At 47.7% G+C, this 19,099-nt stretch overlaps 2 protein-coding genes across 5 annotated transcripts; one reads left to right on the forward strand and one right to left on the reverse strand.

Moving 5' to 3' along the window:
- Nucleotides 1–224: 224 nt before the first annotated feature.
- Nucleotides 225–3,084, reverse strand: LOC114795775 (suppressor of cytokine signaling 3-like). Of its 3 annotated transcripts, none has more exons than XM_028989406.1 (2): nt 3,066–3,084; nt 225–1,612 (listed from the first exon to the last, which is right to left on the reverse strand). In XM_028989406.1, the coding sequence occupies exon 2, from the start codon at nt 1,473–1,475 to the stop codon at nt 843–845; it is 633 nt and encodes a 210-aa protein (XP_028845239.1). In that variant the 5' UTR covers nt 1,476–1,612; nt 3,066–3,084; the 3' UTR covers nt 225–842. The 3 variants fall into 3 exon arrangements, with proteins under 3 accessions (XP_028845239.1, XP_028845238.1, XP_028845237.1); XM_028989405.1 differs by lacking the exon at nt 3,066–3,084 and adding an exon at nt 2,612–3,052; XM_028989404.1 differs by lacking the exon at nt 3,066–3,084 and adding an exon at nt 1,918–3,052.
- Nucleotides 875–18,301, forward strand: pgs1 (phosphatidylglycerophosphate synthase 1). Of its 2 annotated transcripts, none has more exons than XM_028989403.1 (10): nt 875–1,025; nt 6,075–6,261; nt 8,369–8,446; nt 8,525–8,624; nt 9,887–10,076; nt 10,923–11,101; nt 13,279–13,749; nt 14,449–14,597; nt 14,913–15,049; nt 17,664–18,301. In XM_028989403.1, the coding sequence occupies exons 1-9, from the start codon at nt 1,021–1,023 to the stop codon at nt 15,030–15,032; spliced, it is 1,479 nt and encodes a 492-aa protein (XP_028845236.1). In that variant the 5' UTR covers nt 875–1,020; the 3' UTR covers nt 15,033–15,049; nt 17,664–18,301. The 2 variants fall into 2 exon arrangements, with proteins under 2 accessions (XP_028845236.1, XP_028845235.1); XM_028989402.1 differs by lacking the exon at nt 875–1,025 and adding an exon at nt 2,563–2,846.
- Nucleotides 18,302–19,099: the final 798 nt, after the last annotated feature.

The following is a 19,099-nucleotide window of genomic DNA, read 5'->3' on the forward strand; positions in this document are numbered from 1 at the left end:
GGTGTCTCCGGGGGGACTGTCCCTGTAACAACTTATTGTAAGTCGCTCTGGATAAACACCGAAAATGTGAGAATCTGTGTCGGAATAGTTCGCGTCGGAGTTCGTATATAAGGAACGGTGTGAAGGGGCAGATTTGCGGTGCCGCCGCAGGTGCTTTTACAGGAAACGTGAACCGGGCGGCGCAGCGGGCGGCTGCCAGGAGAGAGAGTCAGGCACGCTGCAGGTTAAAAATAGTGCTCTTTAATATAAATTACTGAAATATAAATATAAATATGTGCAAAGGTTCTTTTTCCGCATTTACATTCGTAATGCTTCACGTCCAGATCTTCAAGCTTGCACTGTCAGTCTCTGGGGCCGCACGATAACGTGATCGGAATCTTTATAAAAGACAGGAGTCTGGAAACGTCCCGCCGTATGCACGGTGGGAAGTGGAGCCGCCAGAAGGAGCCCTTCCGCTGACCCAGAATACATTCACGGGAGAAACTCTCCGGTCGTCCGCGTCGGGACCCACAACCCTCCGGGTTCTTCTCAGGAGCGGATTCGCGAGGCGGGGGGCCCGAGGTCGGCGGGCGGAGCCCTTCCCCGCGCCCACCGATGAGGTTTCTGCTTGGCATGTAGCAGTGGAAATGTGTACGTCATGCAGACACACACACACACACACACACTTTCTTTCCAGGAAGAGTCCAGAAGTCACGCAGGGTGAAACCGACCGCGAGGAGCCTCCTGGTCAATAGCGGCCTGGACTGCAGCCACGGCGTCGCTGGGAAATGCGGAGCCGCGTCCGCCGTCGTCCCAGGCTCCGCCTTCCGGCGCGGACCTGCGTCACGTGACCCGGGGGCCCGTTAGATGGGGGCGTCGTACTCCTGCAGGAACTCCTTCAGGCTCTGCGGCAGCTGCTCGCGCTTGCTGGACACGTCGATGTGGCCGTTCACCGTCTTCCGGCAGAGGTGCTGCAGGGAGGACATGGCGGAGGAGAGCGGCCGGAGCAGCTCCAGGGGGACCTTCTCCCCGCCCGAGTAGATGAAGTAGGCGCTCCCGCCTCCCGCCGCGGCTCCCGCGCCCCCGCCGGGCATGTAGTGGTGGATGAGTTTGAGCACGCAGTCGAAGCGCGGCGCGCTGTGGCCGCCGCACGCGTCCGTCTGCAGGTAGAAGCAGCAGGCGTCGCACTGGATCCGCAGGTTCTTGGTGCCCGTGGCCGTCTTGACGCTCAGCGTGAAGAAGTGGTGGTGGTCGGAGCTGTCGCGCACCAGGAAGGTGCCGGGGGGCTCGGGGCCGAGCAGGGCGCCGGCCTCCTTGCCCCCCAGCGCGCTCCAGTAGAAGCCGCTCTCCTGCAGCTTCCTCGCCGCCGCCAGCACCAGCTGGTACTGGGCGCGCGAGCTGAAGGTCTTGTAGCGGTGATGGGGCAGCCGGCGGCTGCACTCCACGGGGCTGCTGCTCATCGCGGGGGAGGAGTCAGTCCTGCGGTGGGTTACCATGGCGCCCTCAGCATCCAGGCCTCCAGGGGCTGGCGGGGCGGCGGGGGACCGGCCTCCGGGCGGAGGGGCGCGCTGGCACACCCGCGGGGGCCCGGGGCCCCCTGAGTCCGGGGCATCCAGAGGTCATCAGGTCACAGCTGCGGGGGGGGGGGGAAGACAGGAGGCTTTAAAACAAACTTCCCAGCAGCCGATTTAACAGGAACTAGAAGGCGGATCTGGTGTCCGTCCCGGAATAAACCCGCGTCACGCCGGCCCGGTCCCGCGCGTCGGGAGCCGCGCTCGTATTTTTAGACGGAACAAAAGTGGCGGAGCGAACTCGATCCCGCGTTCGATCCCCGACGAGCGGCTCTTAACGAGCGGCGTTCCGTCTCCGGTTCCACCGCAAAACGTTAATAACGCGAGTAATCGGGAGAGAGAGAGAGAGAACACACATTATTCTTACCTTTACTTTAAAAAAAATAACACACACGCACACAGGCGCCGAACTTCCCCGCACGAACCGTCCCAGGTCGCCCGGCGAGGAGAAGTTTCTGCTCCGGTGTGGAGGTCGGGTGGAAGTGCTGGCCCGGCCCGCCGGCCGAGTATCGCTGATATTTGTGAAGGCTCCACCTCCCGGCTTTTCCAGTAAAGACACACACACACACACACACACACACACACACACACACGCTGGCAGATCGCCCGTAAATAAGCTGCACGACCTTTTTTTTTTACGGGGCGATGATTCCTGGTATCCCTCCCCTCCCCTCCCGCCCCGCAAGGTGACAAAGTTCAGCGGGGAAAAGCGCGGATGGCGGCGAAGCCGGAGACGGAACGGGGGGCTTCGGGGAGCCGCTCGGTTCCCGATCCGGACTCGTTCGTGCGTTTTATTTCCACGGAGGAAACGCGACTTTCGGGGTCCCTGTCGCGTTCAGACGCCACCCCACGGCCGGGGAGAAAAAAAAAAAAGTCTATAATCCTCACGTTCAGGTTTAAAACGAAGCCCAATCGTGTCCCGTTTAAATTTTACGAACTTGTCCCGGCCTCGGCCAGAATACAAAATTCACCAAGCTGTTTAATAAAAAAAAACGGTGGGATTAATGTTGTTAACGTCCGACAAATGACGTTTTACTTGAAACATAACTCGCCGCTCGTACCGCGAAGTTATTATTACACGACGATCGGCGATCTGGAACTCGGCTCTCGGTTCCTGTAAAAACGTCCGACCCCCGCGTTTTAAATAAAGTTCCGCCGATTCAAAAAACCCCCGTCAACTATGGCGGCCCCCATGTCCTGGAGGAGACTGGTGTTCTCGGTGTGCTCGCCGGCCCTCGCCGGGGTGGTGGCGCGAATCTCCGACAGGATCTTTCGGAAGCACGACCGGAGGAGAGGGTGAGCAGACGGCGACGTTGTCCTCGTCGTGTCGACCCAGGCCGCGTGTCTCTGGTCGCGTCGGCGCTAACGCGCTAACAATCCGACGCGGCGCATCATTACGTTTGCGTTATTACGACACGTTTCGATGTATTTGGCGTTTGGCTTTTTCGTTCCGCCCTGGCATACGGGCTAAATTATAACCGCGTTCATTTACATCATTTATCCAGAGCGACTTACAATCAGTAGTTACTGGGACAGTCCCCCCCTGGAGCAATTTAGGGTTAAGTGTCTTGCTCAGGGACACGATGGAAGTAGGTGGGGTTTGAACCTGGGACTTCGTGGTTTTCCGCTTCATAGGCGGGTGTGTCACCCACTAGGCTACTACCATGTAGGCACCGGACTGACCACGATTATGGTCAAAATGGTGATTCCGATTATTTTTTTCATCAGTGTTGTAATCGCGATTATTAATCGCGATTAGTTATTATTTTAGGTCAAAAACATTTTATTTTTAGCGATAAAATCCAGCCTGTAGACCTTTTCTGGTTTAAGAGATGTCCGTAGGCAGGTCACTATGAAAATACTTTTTTAAAAATACAAATTTGCATAAATGACACAACGAAACGTGTCCTCTGCTTTTAACCATCACCCTTGGTGAGCAGTGGGCAGCCGTGACAGGCGCCCGGGCAGCAGTGTACGTCCCGCGCTGTCACAATTTGAGGTTGCCGCGCAGTCTATGCTTTTGTTTGTCCCCTGGTCCTTGGTTACATAAATGTAAATATCGGCAACGCTCATCTTAACTTAATCGTGATTAAAATCCGATTAATTGTGCAGCCCACGTAGGGATAGGACATTACAAAATGTAAACAAACTCTGAGACCCAGACCGATTCCACACATTTGATTACACTTTAACCCTGGTACACATGCCACTGTGCAGAGATCAGTGGAAGGTTTCCTGGATTAGGCAGGCCTTCAAGGCCTGTGGCAGTGGCTGCCTAGCGGGAAAGGAAGCGGCCCCGTAATCAGAAGGTTGCCGGTTCGAATCTCGGTCCACCAAGGTGCCACTGAGGTGTTTCGTTGTCTCACTGTGTGCTGTGTGCTGCAGTGTTTCACAATGACAATCGGCTCACTTTACTTTCACTTTCTAGTCCTCGATTTATCCCACCGCCTTGACGCGTGTCTCCCTCGAGAGAGACGGTGGGACCAGTTGAGCCGAGCTGGGTCATCTTCATGTCCGACTAGAAAAGTTCTACCTGTGCTGTGAATGTGTTTTTGTACAGTCTTGTATGCTCTGTATTGCACCATTGTCTGTGTCTTGAGTGTCTTCAGTTGGATGTTTTTTATGGGTGGACGCTTGTGGGTGGTGTTCCTCGTTTCTCGCACTGTTCGGTTGGATGTTTTTATGGGTCCCTCTCACGTAGTTGGACGGTCTGGTGGTGATTTCGCTGTCAAAAAGTGAAAGCATAGTAGCACACAGTTGCTGTCTTGTCGCACCTGCAGTGTCGGGGCTTTTTAGTGAACGTGAACATGAGCGCAGGCTGAACGCGACAGCTTTTCTGCCCGTTGTGGCAAACAAAAGCGTGAAGACGGGTGAACGAGACCCTATCTCTTGTATTTGCAAACATCATGTGAAGTAACGTAGATAATCGAGGCGCTGATAATCGTAACCGTCGATGTTTCCTGCTTTATTGGTAAGTGGCTGATGGATGTGTGACGTTGCCTCTCAGCCACCATTGTGCGTTTATGGTTGTAAGACCTGTTTCTAGACTTCTGCTTCAGGCCTGAATCACACTTTTGCAAGAGTTAGTCAGAAATGACTGAAGAGCAGATTCATGACAGAATTAGTCCCAACATGGGGGAGATAGACAGAAATCTTGCAGCGTTTTGCTTATTTAGTGCAGAAATAAACAAAGACCATAAAACCACTCCAGATGATCCAAAATATGGCAGCCCGCCTCATCTTCAATCAGCCAAAATACACCCATGTTACACCTCTTCTTACCTCCCTCCACTGGCTCCCGGTAGCTGCTCGCATTGAGTTCAAATCCTTCATGATGCCTACAGGGCTGTAAATGGAACTGCGCCCTCCTACATCAACACACTACTACCTAGATACACTCCTGCACGCTCTCTCAGATCAGCAAACGAAAGGAGACTAAAAATTCCTTCTTCACGGGGTCTCCGATTCCAATCATCTCTGTTCTCCGTTGTTGTCCCTGGCTGGTGGGACAACCTGCCCTCCTCCACACGACTAGCCGAGACTATCACCACTTTTAAGAAGCAGGTGAAAACCCTCTTGTTCAAAAAATATTACAGACAAATCTAACACTCACACGCGCACATGCGTACACATTGCACAAACAATACAAGAATGTATAAATACATTATAATTTTTATTCGTCTAGCACCTAACAATCTCTGAGCATGCTCCTCGCTGACAAGTTGAGCCTTATCAGGGCTCAATATTCTATAGAAATCGAACGAGAATTGCTGGTGTCTTCCTCTTGTAAGTCGCTTTGGATAAAAGCGTCTGCTAAATAAAGTAAAGTGTGGACTCTGTGTGTTGATGTGTGAGTTTACATAAAGCAGTGATTTGTGTCCTTGGTTTTGTTGGATTTGATGTTTGATGCAGTCAGTCTGATTGTTGAATCCAGCTGGGACACCTTCGTATGGGAACGTTTGCTGAATGTTAGTCATGTGTTTAAAATGGTCATTCCAAGTCGGACCTTGTCACAAATTTTAAGAAAAATTGGTAATGAAAAAGCTCTGTGGATGCCTAGCAGGTAAGGAAGCTGACCCATTATCGGAAGGTTGCCGGTTCGAATCCAGAGCCGGCAAGGTGCCACTGAGCAAGGCACATCCCCGGGCGCCTGTCATGGCTGCCCACTGTGTCACGGTGTGCTGTGCTTGCTGTGCTTCACAATGACTTTCACTTCACTATAGATTGAACAGGCATTCCCATATTATAATATAGAATTATTCATAATATGAAACATATTTTTAATGAGTACAGGAGTAATTAATTTGTAATTAAGATTATAAATATGCTACCCTGACAAGGTGAACCCTTTGCAGCTGACACCTAAAGCAGGATTGAAAGGGTTGTGCACATTTTGTAAGAATGGAAGGTGTGTTTTCTACACATGTTCTACACGTGTTTGGGAGCGTCTCCATCACAGAATCCAATCTGCTTGTGATTTGGAGGTTCTTCTTCACACTTGCTCCCTGGTTCTCTGGTTCTCAGCTCATCTCTGTTGCTCCTGGCACCTCTCCTGGCCGAGGTCGACGCGGTCCCAGCCCGGCCTTCTTCGTCTTCTGAGGGTCCGCACACACACTTTCGCTGGATGGCCGAGCACGTGCCTGTCTTCAGAGTTCCTGGGACGCAAGTCCACGTTCTGCACTCGCCCGACCAGTTCTACCAAGTCATGAAGGTCAGTCACGGTGTGTACGTTCCTTGTCTATGTCTCTTTTTGTATTGTCTTTGTTTGTTCTTGAAGAACCTCTTGCCAGGGAATGTGTCTGTTATGCACCAGGCCTTTGTCTGTCCTCTTCCTACCGGTGTTCCATGCCCATCCCGTGACTGTTGTTTGTCAACGTGCTGAGGTCACATGACTTCTTTTCAACGGTTTAAAAAAAAACTAAAGAACCAGGAAGTACAGATATCTGAATTAGTGGCAGCTGAATACAAAAATACATTTAATGATTTAAATCAACTTTATTATGGTATTTTTTTTTTATATTGTAGTCATATTGTTTTCTGCAGTTCACATTTTTTAAAACATTTTATGGTTAATTCATTGTATGATGTGAAAAATGGCTTGTAATGTTTCATTTGATATTAGCTGGATGTGTGGGGTCTGTGATCCATGTTACAAGATGCAGATTGTCTGAAACTCTGCCAAATGATTAACTGCATTTCTATGTGTAATGAGCTTTTTTTTTTTTAGGTTTCTATGTCACATCACCTTCCTGCCATATCTGTTCAGTGTTTTGAATGCCTGTTATTTAATATGTTCTATCTGTCCCAGTTCTGAATAAACCAGGTCAAGAGGAGGTGCGTTGTCTGCTGCACTTTCGTTTTTTCCAAAGAAGCTATAATTATCTACTGATTCCGAATTGGGTAATAATAAGCAGTAATGGTGTCACCTTACAGAACACGGGTTACATGGCAGTCACCTGAATGAAGTGGGTGTAGCACGTCACACAGGAATGAAGGAAAAATCTGTTATGTCGCTCTTCCTCGTCAAACTGTAACCAGCAAAGAAAGCACTAATGACCCGATTATCATCTAAGTAACCTTGGGTAATTCAGTGCAGACCAGGGGACGAGGGTTCCCCGTTCTGTTTTTTTTTTTTTCTTTTCTCCTCCCCTTGCGAAAAACATCCTGTCATCGCGCCTCGTAAAAAGTTCTGTACATATAAAGATGGAGCTCCTGGCATTTTCCTGTGCTCAGGCGTTTTTTACTCCGCTTTCCCATTTTTTAAATCTGTGTGTTTTATACCCTTACAAAAACTAGGGAGGTTAGAAAATGTCCACTGTTGTGCACTTCATTTGGTGTCTGTCCCTCTACAGTTAACTGCTTGTCCACCACAGGCCTTGTGTTCCACAGGGTTCTTACTGTAGTTAAAAAGCTGGAAAAGTCGTGGAAAAATGAATTTCCCAGGCCTTGAAAAGTATTGGAATACGAAATAATGATGTTGGTGCAGGGGTGGCCTAGCCGTTAAGGAAGTGGCCCAGTAATCAGACGGTTGCCGTTTCGAGTCCCGGTCCGCCGAGGTGACACTGAGCAAAGCACCGTCCCCACACACTGCTCCCCGGGCACCTGTCATGGCTGCCCACTGCTCACCAAGGGTGATGGTTAAATGCAGAGGACATTTTGTTGGGTCACCGTGTGCTGTGCACAATGACAGTCAATGACAGTCACTTCGCTTCACTAAACATATAAAGTTATGGAAAAAGTCATTGAAATCCTATAGACGTCTGTTTGTATAATGAAGCACGTAAGACCTGTCCTACGTTTTCACTACTATGTTTGAAAACTAGCGCAGGTCTTTACTAGCTGCTGATCTATTCCTTTTTTTTTTTTTTTTTTTTATTCACTTGGAGGAAGAAACACTGTTAAACAAGTTAAGCTTTTCAGGTTTTTTTTTTTTTTTTTTTTTTTTTTTCCTTTGCCCAGGTATTTCAGAGAACATATGTTTATGAAAATTTGTGACCTAGCAGCTAAGGAAGGTTAGGTAAGGACTCATGACCAGAAGGTTGCAAGTTCGAACCCTGAATCGTCAAAGGGCCACTGAGGTCCCTTTGTCATGCTGACCCCTGGGATCGATCATGGCTGATAATGGGTTAAAATCAGAGGACACATGCGCTGTGAATCATAATGGCAACAGAATCGCTTTCACGTCCCACAATTAATGTTTCTTTCCCTCGAACAAACACAGCTGTGTATCAATAATGAAAATTGATCCCAGTGACACTAAATGTTTATGTTAAGCATGTGCTGGATCATCTTCATCTTTCCTCATCCACCCTGAATAGGCACGGATAAGAACAGCTAAAAGACGTGTAGTGATGGCATCACTCTACCTGGGCACAGGCACCCTGGAGCAGGACCTGGTGAGCTCTCACCTCACATGGCTTCCTTTTTGTTGTCTTCCTTGATTGGAGGAGTGATGGGCTGTTTCTGTGTCTCAGGTGGACTGTATGGAGGAGGCTCTGGAACATTCCCAGGACCAGGAAGGGAGAAACAGACTCAAAGTGACTATACTGCTGGACTACACTCGGGGATCTAGAGGTCAGAGGTGTTCAGCTCATCGAACCATTGAAGGTTACTTTCAGCCAATCAGATGGTGCTGTAGGGCAGACAGGCCAGGAGGTTCAGGAACAGACACATCAGAGTCACATGTACATTTAACGTTCACTTCTTCTCCTAAACGTCTCATCTAATCCGTGTGTGTGTACAACAGCGAGTAGCTATGCTGCAGGCTGAAATCCTTGGAATTCTGTGTTATTAATGTTACAAACAAATTCAAATTTAATCGACTAGACCTGAACATATCTGGTACCAAGCAATCAGCAGCAGATCCTTTTGAGATGGAGTCACAATGGATCAGACTTGTTTTTCCAGCATATCCCGAAGTTGCCTTTTTTTTATTATCGTTGAGATTTGGAGGAGAAGCAGAACACCTGAAATGATTCTTGAGCCATTTCGTCCTGCCATGTAGCAGTTTACATTATTCTGCTAAAGGAGGATACTGTTTCCAGTGAAGTTCAGTCATGTGAATCCATCCTGGTGCCATGTCTTCCTCCGGATGCCCTGCCATCCACCAGACTAGGACGTCTTCTTCTTTCATTGCTCCAGTGTTCCAGTTCTGATGCTGCATGTGCCCACTGTTGGACATGGGTCATCATGGTCACCCTGGTCACCCTGCTCCATATCACCAAACAAAACTGTGTTCTCACACGTTTCTAACAAAACCTGTATGGACGTGGTCCAGCCTGTGCTCCAAATCATTTCATTATTGAAAACTCTTTTTTGTGTGTGTGTGTGTGTGTGTGTGTGTGTGTGTTTTGACAAAATGCTTACATTCATAGTGTACCTGACATATTTTGTGATTCAGATGATGAGAAAATTGAAACTTCTGTTTCCTGCTTCCTTGTGAGTGTTCTGCCAAATCTGTCATTTGAGAAGTCAAAGTGTGTGTGTGTGTGTGTGTGTGTGTGTGTGTGTGTGTGTGTGTGTGTTAGGAGGCGTGGTCTTCTAGTAATTCTGAGGAAATGGTCCACCACAATCAAACCTGCAGTGCTTGTGTTTGAACTGCAGCTGTTGTGACCTATGAGCCCATGTAGAGATCATTGACCATGTCACATACTCATTTTAACAGGATCTCTGAAGTGTTAGGATGTGTGTGTAGATAAGAAAAACTCGAGGACCATGCTCTTGTAACTGTGTGTGTGTGTAGATAAGAAAAACTCGAGGACCATGCTCTTGTAACTGTGTGTGTGTGTGTAGATAAGAAAAACTCGAGGACCATGCCCTTGTAACTGTGTGTGTAGATAAGAAGAACTCGAGGACCATGCTGTTGCCATTGTTAAGGTGTTTCCCGGACCAGGTACGTGTGTCCCTGTACCACACCCCCGACCTCCGTGGACTGCTGCGGCTCCTCATCCCCCAGCGCTTCAATGAAACCATCGGTGTGCAGCACATTAAAGTGTACCTGTTCGACAACAGCGTCATCATCAGCGGGTACACACACACATTTATACCTATGTGATTTATGCTCCGAGCTGTGATGAGCATAGCTGATCAGTGTGTTTATGTCTATTAGATGTAAATCTTACATCATTGTGATACACACCACAGCTCGGGGTGACACAATAAAACGTGTCCACCACTGCCCATTCCTTCCCACTTCACTTCCACACAGGGTGTCACCCATTCACACAGAACCCACTTGTGTGTGTGTGTGTGTGTGTGTGTGTGTGTGTGTGTGTGTGTGTGTGTGCATACAGTACAGGCCAAAAGTCTGGACACACCTTCTTATTCAATGTGTTTTCTTTCTTTTCATGACGATTGACGTTGGTAGATTCTCACTGAAGGCATCAGAACTATGAATGAACACATGAGGAGTTATGTACTCCTCAAAAAAGGTGAAATAAGTGAAAACATGTTTTATATTCTAGTTTCTTTGCTCTGATTACTGCTTTGAACACTCTTGGCATTCTCTCGATGAGCTTCAAGAGGTCGTCACCTGAAATGCTTCTCCAACAGTCTTGAAGGAGTTCCCAGAGGTGTTTAGCACTTGTTGGTCCAGCTCACCCCAAACCATCTGGACTGGGTTCAGGTCCGGTGACTGTGGAGGCCAGAACTCCACTTTTTGTTAAGTACATAACTCCACATGTGTTCATTCATAGTTCTGATGCCTTCAGTGAGAATCTACCAACGTAAATGGTCATGCAAATAAAGAAAACAAAGTGTGTCCAAACTTTTGGACTCCGCTGTACATGGCCACCCCCTGCAGGAATGTGTCTTCTCTCTGATGTGTGTGTGTGTGTGTGTGTGTGTGTGTGTGTGTGAGACACCCACCTGCAGAGCGAACCTCAGCGACTCGTACTTCACCAACCGGCAGGACCGCTATGTACTGCTGGACGACTGTGAGGAGGTAGCAGACTTCTTCTCTGACCTGGTGGGGGCCGTGGGAGACTCATCACTTCAGTTGCAGGCTGATAACAGCGTGCAGGTGATGGAGGGCATGGTGCATCCCTACAGAGGTAAGTTATTCCAAGACCAACTTTTCTACTTTCAGACCTCTCTATGTTCGTGTCAGTGACTGTGTGACTGCAGAACTGTGCACGTGACTGTAACTATGACTGTGTGGCTGACTGCAGGACTCTACGTGGGATTGTTTGTGACTGTGCGTGACTGTAACTGTGTGTCTGTGTGCATGCCTGCGTCTAACTGTGTGCGTGTGTCTGTGTTCATGACTGTGCATGTGACTGTGTGGCCGTGTTCGAGACCCTGTGTGTGACCGTGTTAGGGTGTAAACAAAAGGAAATGCAATTAAGCCATGACACAAAGCAATCAGGCCACTAAGAACCGTTGGGCAGACAGCTGCTGCGAACAGGTTGTCTGTCTCCATGTTTAACCATGTTTAAAATTCCCACTCTGACCGGAACATGAATTGGCATCAGGCGTGGGAGGAGTTACGTATTGACAGGCTCATCATACTAAAAGGAAAGCACAAACAAGAAACAGAGAATATCCCAAACCACGGGATCTAACATCGTGAATGTGTTCATGACAGTGTCTGTGACTGTGTGCGTGACTATGCTCCTTATTTTGTCCCTGGCTGTGTGCGTGACCATGTTCCTTACTTTGTCACTGGCTGTGTGCAACTACATATTGCTGTGTGTGTGACTGTGTCCGTGACTGTTCCTTACCTTGTCCCTGGCTGTGTACGACTGCATATGGCTGTGTGTATGACTGTGTTTGTGTCCCTGGCTGTGTTCATGACTGTGCGACTGCATATGGCTGTTTGCGTGACTGTGTGCGTCACTGTGCTCCTTACTTTGTCACTGGCTGTGTGCAACTACATATTGCTGTGTGTGTGACTGTGTCCGTGACTGTTCCTTACCTTGTCCCTGGCTGTGTGCGACTGCATGTGGCTGTTTGTGTGACTGACTGTAGCACTGTTTGTGTCTGTGTGCATGACTGTGTGTTGTTGTATGTGTCACCGTGCACATCACTGTGTTCGTGTCTGTGTCTGTGTGCATGTGACTGTGCGTGACCGTTTGCCCACTTACAAAGAAATGATCAGTCTATAATTTCAATGGTAGGTTTATTGGAACAGTGAGAGACAGAACCATAACAAAAAAAAATCCAGAAAAGTTATTAATTAGAATTTTCATTAATGGATAAAATGTCAATGTGTGTGTGTGTGTGTGTGTGTGTGTGTGTGTGTGTGTGTAACTGAAGGAGTGTATTGAACGCTGGCCGTGGGTGGAGACGTTATCAGTTCATTAACAGAAATAGAGCTGTGAGGTCATGCGGCTGATGGTGGTAAACAGTTTGAACAGTGGGATGATGGGAAATACCGTTTCTGAGCTGGAACAGAAGGCTAAAAGCTGGTGACTGAGGGACGGAGTGAGCGAGCGCTGAATGTAAGATATCCAGGAAGCTGAGCGTTAGTGTACACACACACACACACACACACACACACTGGGTTTGTGGGAAATAATGAATGATTTGAATCCAGCAGATGAATAAACAGTGAAAGATGATCCTCTTACAGTAAGAATGTGCGCCAAATCACTTGCTGAGTGGACAAGTACCCCCCTCTCTCTCTCTCTCTCTCTCTCTCTGCCCCTGAAGCTGTTTGTAACACGATCTCTCTGCTTGTCTGGAAATGCTGTTAAATGGCTGCTACTTTTTGAACTGGCCACGTCTGGGAAGGGAGGGAGGACGGAGGTCATTTGCCGGCCGTGTTTTGTGTCGGTTGTGTGTTGCCGCTGGGAAAGCCCCCGTCATCGCACAAATGCGCAGGAATCTAGATGTTTCTTCTGGCCCCTCTGTGGATTCCTGCCTTGTGTGGAAGCGATCTGGGATCAGTCTGTGCAGCAGCCGGTCAGGCTGTTCTGAGGTCAGCCTGTTGTTGTTTTGGGGCTGCAGCTTCATACATTATTTAGCTGATTGCTGGACGACTCCGTCTTACCCAGCCACATGATGTCAGGCTGAGGCGCCAGTGTCTGTCAGTGCGACTTCTTGACCCCCCCCCCCCACACACACACACACACACACACACACACACACACACACACAAACAAACACACTCTGTCTCAATCACAGTCACCCACACTGGCAAACACACGCACCATAATGGAGTCCTGACAAACTCTTCCTTTATTGTACATTAAATATATCACAGCCTCGCTTCATCTGACGTCTGCAGGTAACCGGGTGGATTTCACCACGTCGGCACGGGAACGCATCATGGGCGTGGTGAATGCGGCGCGCGCGCGGCAGCACCTGTCCGGGGAGGGTGATGGTCACGGCGAATCGGACACCTGGGTCTTCCCCCTGGTGCAGATGAAGCCGCTGGGCATCCACGTGGACGAGCAGGTGACAAAGCGGCTGTTGACTGAGGCGGGCGGAGACTCCACCATCTACCTGACCTCCGGCTACTTCAACCTGACCCGCACGTACATGCACGTGGTTCTGGGGGCGGCCGCGGACTACCGCATCCTCATGGCGTCCCCGGAGGTCAACGGCTTCTTTGGGGCTAAGGGCGTGGCCGGCGCCATACCGGCAGCCTACGTTCACCTGGCGAGGAAGTTCTACAGTAAAGTGTGTGGACTGGGCCAGCAGGAGCGCATCCACCTCCATGAATACCACCGGCCAGACTGGACCTTCCATGCCAAGGGTGAGTTTGCATTAGTTAAAGGATCCACACGTTCAGCGAGAACATCACCACACATCATCTGGACGGGGACTCGCATCTCACTTCCCTGCTAGTAACTTCCATCTGTCATTTCTGTTTCCTGTGCATGTTACAACTAACACATAGCTCTGTGTGTGTGTGTGTGTGTGTGTGTGTGTGTGTGAGTGTGTGAGAGGGAGCGAGATCAGCTCAATCAGCTGTGTTGGTCTTGGTTTTGCTGGTGTGTGAGAAGGGGTGTGGTCTGTTTCCTGTTGATCTGTAACAGTAACCTGGACTCATCACAACTGTGCGCTGCTGCCAGATTCTAACCTGATTTCAGCCACTGTCTCTAGATGTTCTGGGAAAGTGTGTGTGTGTGTGTGTGTGTGTGTGTGTGTGTGTGTGTGTGTGTGTGTGTGTGTGTGCGCGCGCGTGTGCCAGTAAGTGGAGCCTCTTACTCGTGCCTGATGTGTGTTTGAGTCATTTTCCAGGCGCTATCGCACACTCGTGTTTCCTCTACACTGGAACGTCTGGTGTTTTGTTCTTGATTCAGTGTTCTGTTGGGCAAGTGGTCATTTCAGCAATAAGGCAATCACACAGTGTTGAAAAGTCTAGACCACTGTCCTTCAGGTTATGAGGTTTATGTAGTAAAATCTCGTAATTATACAAGTTGTTTAATTCTAGAATTCCCTCTATCTGCAGGGCTTTGGTTTTACCTGAAAGGACAGAGCCGCCCGTGTCTGACTCTAATCGGCTCCCCGAACTTTGGCTACCGCTCCGTCCATCGAGACCTGGAGGCTCAGATCGCCATTGTGACCGAGAATGAGGATCTGCAGGCGCAGCTGCATCAGGTGCTGCTGATACCTTCATTCTCCACCTCCAGGAGACTCTCAGATCATTATTGATATCCTCACTTGTGTAGTATTTACAACGGGTCAATGATGGTCAGTAATAATTTTTTACATTCTGTGTAAACTAGTAAAATATTCCTATATGATCGTTGAAGAGATGCATTTCTGGTGAGATGGTACTCATTGAGAGGCTCACATTCTGAGAGCCACGAATGAGAGATTTTACATGGAAATAACTGTTTCTTCCAGTTAACGTGTTGAGAGCTGAAAGTCGCCTTCTGGATCTCAGTGAGTTCTTCTGTTCTTCTTGTGCAGGAGCAGGAGATGTTGTACAAGAGGTCCACCGAGGTCTCCACCTCCACCTTCGACCGACCTGAGCGCTATGTGAAGCTCTGGGTGAAGCTGGTCACTCCTCTGATCAAGAACTTCTTCTGAACTGTGGTGTGACGCAGGTAAAAAAGCACCGCCTCAGCACAGCTGTTCCGGACGGCCGCGGTCAGTGCAGAAATGTGCCGAATCACAGCAGTGGTCCCGGAACGAGAAGCAGCACGGAATTTAATATCCCGGCAGCTCGGTTCTAAAGCCACTATTCCACCATCGGAACATATTCTTCTTCTGGACTCGCTGGTTTGAGCCACATTTGAAGCTACGCAGAGTAAAGTGGAGTCATGATCCAGTGCAGTGGTTCCATTTTTGGACTGAATATGACCTCATCCAATCTTTCCACTTATCTACATTTTTAAAAAAAATAGTTTATTGTGATTTGTCATTATTTCTAGTTGACAAATAACCTTCTAGAGTTACATCCTGGATCCATGATGAAATGCATCCCTGCTTCTGTCACTGCTATTCCTGTAAGAACGCATGATGCATTGATCTGTGTGGGAGCATCTGATCCCAGCAATTTCCAGCAATTAAAAAAAAAATGGACAAAATAGCTCCAAAGTCAGATTGAGCTGCAAAATTTGTGTTGCTGTGCTGGTGGAATGAGAACAACGAACAGGACGCAGCTGAGAAGGAATGTGTGAGGACAGGACAGAAGCCTGTCCTCCTGCCTGTTTAAAAGTAGAAATGGCCAGAACTGCATTTGTATTTCTGTACTGATCAGAGGCTGCTGCCTCCTTGTGGCTCTTGATGAAACGGCTGTATTTTTTGTTTGTTTTTTTGAGGATTGCTAAGTGTCGACAGCGCATCCGGAAAGTGTTCACACACATCACTTTTTCCACATTTTGTCATGTTACAGTTTCAATCCAATATGCATTAAATGCATTTTTGTCCACAAAATTCTACACACAACACCCCATAATGAGAATGTGACAATGTGAGGTTTTGGCAAGATAAGAAGATCAACCTTTATTAGGGAAATTGCATTTGTCACAGCAGAAAGTGGATAGAAACAGAGGTAATAGCAGCAAAAAATAAATATGTATATGTACAGGGTGAGCCATTTATATGGATACACCTTAATACACCAGTCTTTGCCAGTTTGGCCCATTCCTTTTTGCAGCACCTCCCATCAGGCTGGATGGGAATCGTCGGTGCACGGCCACTTTAAGATCTCTCCAGAGATGTTCAATCGGATTCAAGTCTGGACTCTGGCTGGTCCATTCAAATCCACTTGATATCTTGGCCGTGTGCTTAGGGTTGTTGTGCTGCTCTAAGATGAACCCTCACCGCAGTCTGAGTGCAAGATTGCTATGGAGAAGGTTTTCATCTAGGATGGTTCTGTACACTGCTACAGTCATCTTTTCCTCTGTCCTGACTAATATTCCTGCAGCTGAAAAACATCCCATGCTGATGCTGCCACCACCATGCTTCACTGTAGGGATGGTATTGGCCTGGTGATGAGCGCTGCCCATCTGGCATTCACACCAAAGAGTTCAAACTTTGTCTCATCAGACCAGAGAATTTGGTTTCTCATGGTCTAAGAGTCCTTCAGGTGTTTTTTTTTGTTTTTTTTTTGCAAACTCCATGTGCCTTTTACTGAGGAGTGGTTTCTGTCTGGCCACTCTACATACTGATTGGTGGATTGCTGCAGAGATGGTTGTCGTTCTAAAAGGTTCTCCTCTGTCCTCAGAGGACCTCCTCTAACCTCTCCTGATTGCTCAGTCTAGGCCACTGGAGGCTACTGTGCTCATTGGGAGCATCAAAGCAGCAGAACGTTTTCTGTAACCTTCCCCTGATTTGACCCTTGAGGCAATACTGTCTCAGCGGCCTACAGGCAATTCTTCATGCTTGGTTTGTGCTGTGACATGAACTGTCAACTGTGGCACCTTATATAGACAGGCGTGTCCCTTTCCAACATGCCCAATCAGATGGACTTCAATTAAGCTGCAGAAACATCTCAAGGATGATCAAAGGAACATTAGGCACCTGAGCTCAATTTTGAGCTTCATGGCAAAGGCTGTTAATACTTATGTACATGAGATGTCTCACATTTTTTATTTTTAATACTTTCCAGATGCACTTTAATTTACATTTACGGCATTTATCAGACGCCCTTATCCAGAGCGACTTACAATCAGTAGTTACAGTAACAGTCCCCCCCTGGAGTAACTTAGGGTTAAGTGTCTTGCTCAGGGACACAATGGTAGTAACCCATTAGGCTACTCCCACCCCAGCATTAGAGGGAGAAATTATAGAGAGAAATATGGGTTTTTGATACTAAATCTTGTATATTGTGTCATGTCCTTGTCTACGGGCGTTGCGACAAAGGTGTGCAGAGCGGAGAGATCTGAGACACACTAAAGGGTCAAATGAATTGTACAAACAGTGAATAAATTTACAGTGATTTATATTTACAACGATAAATAGTGAAGTGATTGTCATTATGAAACACTGCAGCACAGCACACAGTGTCACAACGAAATGTGTCTTCTGCATTTAACCATCACCCTTGGTCAGCAGTGGGCAGCCATGAAAAAGGACAGCGCCATACACAAGCACACCACCAAAATAATTTTATATTATAATAATATAAAATTGGAAATATACACTAGAATTAAATTCAGTATTAATGCCACAACGTGACAGGAATCACTTATGTTTTTTCATTTTGATTTTCAGGTTGAAGGTCCATGTGCAAGCAGGTTCTCGCATGTATACCGCGTCCAGCAGGTTCTCCAGCTGTTCCTGGTGTTCTGCAGGGAGGGCGTCTCTGATGATCAGTTCAGTGGTGTGAGAGACCGCCCACTGCCTCAGATCAGATTCTCTGTTCTGTGTTTGTTTTTTTCATGATATGAAGTCTGTATATTATTTTTAATGTGCAGCAATATTAGATGCATGTCGAGGAACAGCAGAGGGCTTGAGTTGTTTATTGACAGGGGGGGGGGGTGATTTCATATTAGTTATTATGATCCAGAGTTTAATGAAACAGTTTCTTCACATTGCATGGAAAGACCTGGGGAGATTCCACGTACATCAGTACGATTGTGTGTTGTTTTATTTTCATGTGGATATTCAGTAAAGTTTTGGTCATGTTTTCTGTGTGTTTTTAACTTTTTTTTTTCATTTTGGATAAATCCTTCATATTCTTGTTCTAGATCTTCTTCTACACATTTCATTCCTTCATCTTGGTTTAGATCTATTTATTTGGTGTCCACCAAATGTTTGTCCTCTAATATCTCCTTTTTAAATAATGTTTACCATGGATTGGTATTGTTTTTATCGCTTTTTGTGCGATTAAATATACACACAGCACCCCATACTGCCAGTTGTGTTTGATTCTACTGATTGGACGTGATTAGGAAAGCCACACCCCTGCTGTCTATATAAGACCTTACAGCTCACAAAGCATGTCAGAGCAAATGAGAATCGGGAAGTCAAAGGAACTGCCAGAAGAGCTCAGAGACTAGAATAGAGAATAGAAGCAAGGCACCGATCTGGCCATGGTTACAAAAAAATTCTGCTGCACTTAAGGTTCATAAGAGCACAGTGGGCTCCACGAGTTGCTTCCTAGAGCTGGCCATCCAGCCAAACTGAGATATCCGGGTAGAAGAGCCCAAAGATCACTGTGGCTGAGCTCCAGAGATGCATAGGAGAGATGGGAAAAGGTTGTAGAAAGTCAACCATCACTGCAGCCATCTGCCAGTCGGGGCAGCCTGGCCCGACGGAAGCGGTGCAAGATACATGAGCTTGCTAAAAAACACCTGAAGGACAAGATGGTGAGAAATATGATTTTCTGGTCTGATGTAACCAAGATGGAACATTTTGGCCTTAACCAGTCACTGTTCATCACCTGTCCAATACAGTCCCAGCAGTGAAGCATAGTGGTGGCAGCATCATGCTGTGGGGGTGTTTTGCAGCTGCAGTGATAGGACAACTGGTTGCAATCAAGAAAAAGATGAATGCGGCCAACCTTCTCCAGAGTGCTTCACAGTGGCTTCACAACAACTCTGTGACTGTTCTTGAATGGTCCAGCCAGAGCCCTGAGTTAAACCCAATTGAGCATCTCTTTAGGGACCTAAAAATGTCTGTCCACCAACGTTTACCATCCAGTCTGC

This window comes from Denticeps clupeoides, chromosome 8 (assembly GCF_900700375.1).
Source record: "Denticeps clupeoides chromosome 8, fDenClu1.1, whole genome shotgun sequence".
Lineage (NCBI taxonomy): Eukaryota > Metazoa > Chordata > Actinopteri > Clupeiformes > Denticipitidae > Denticeps > Denticeps clupeoides.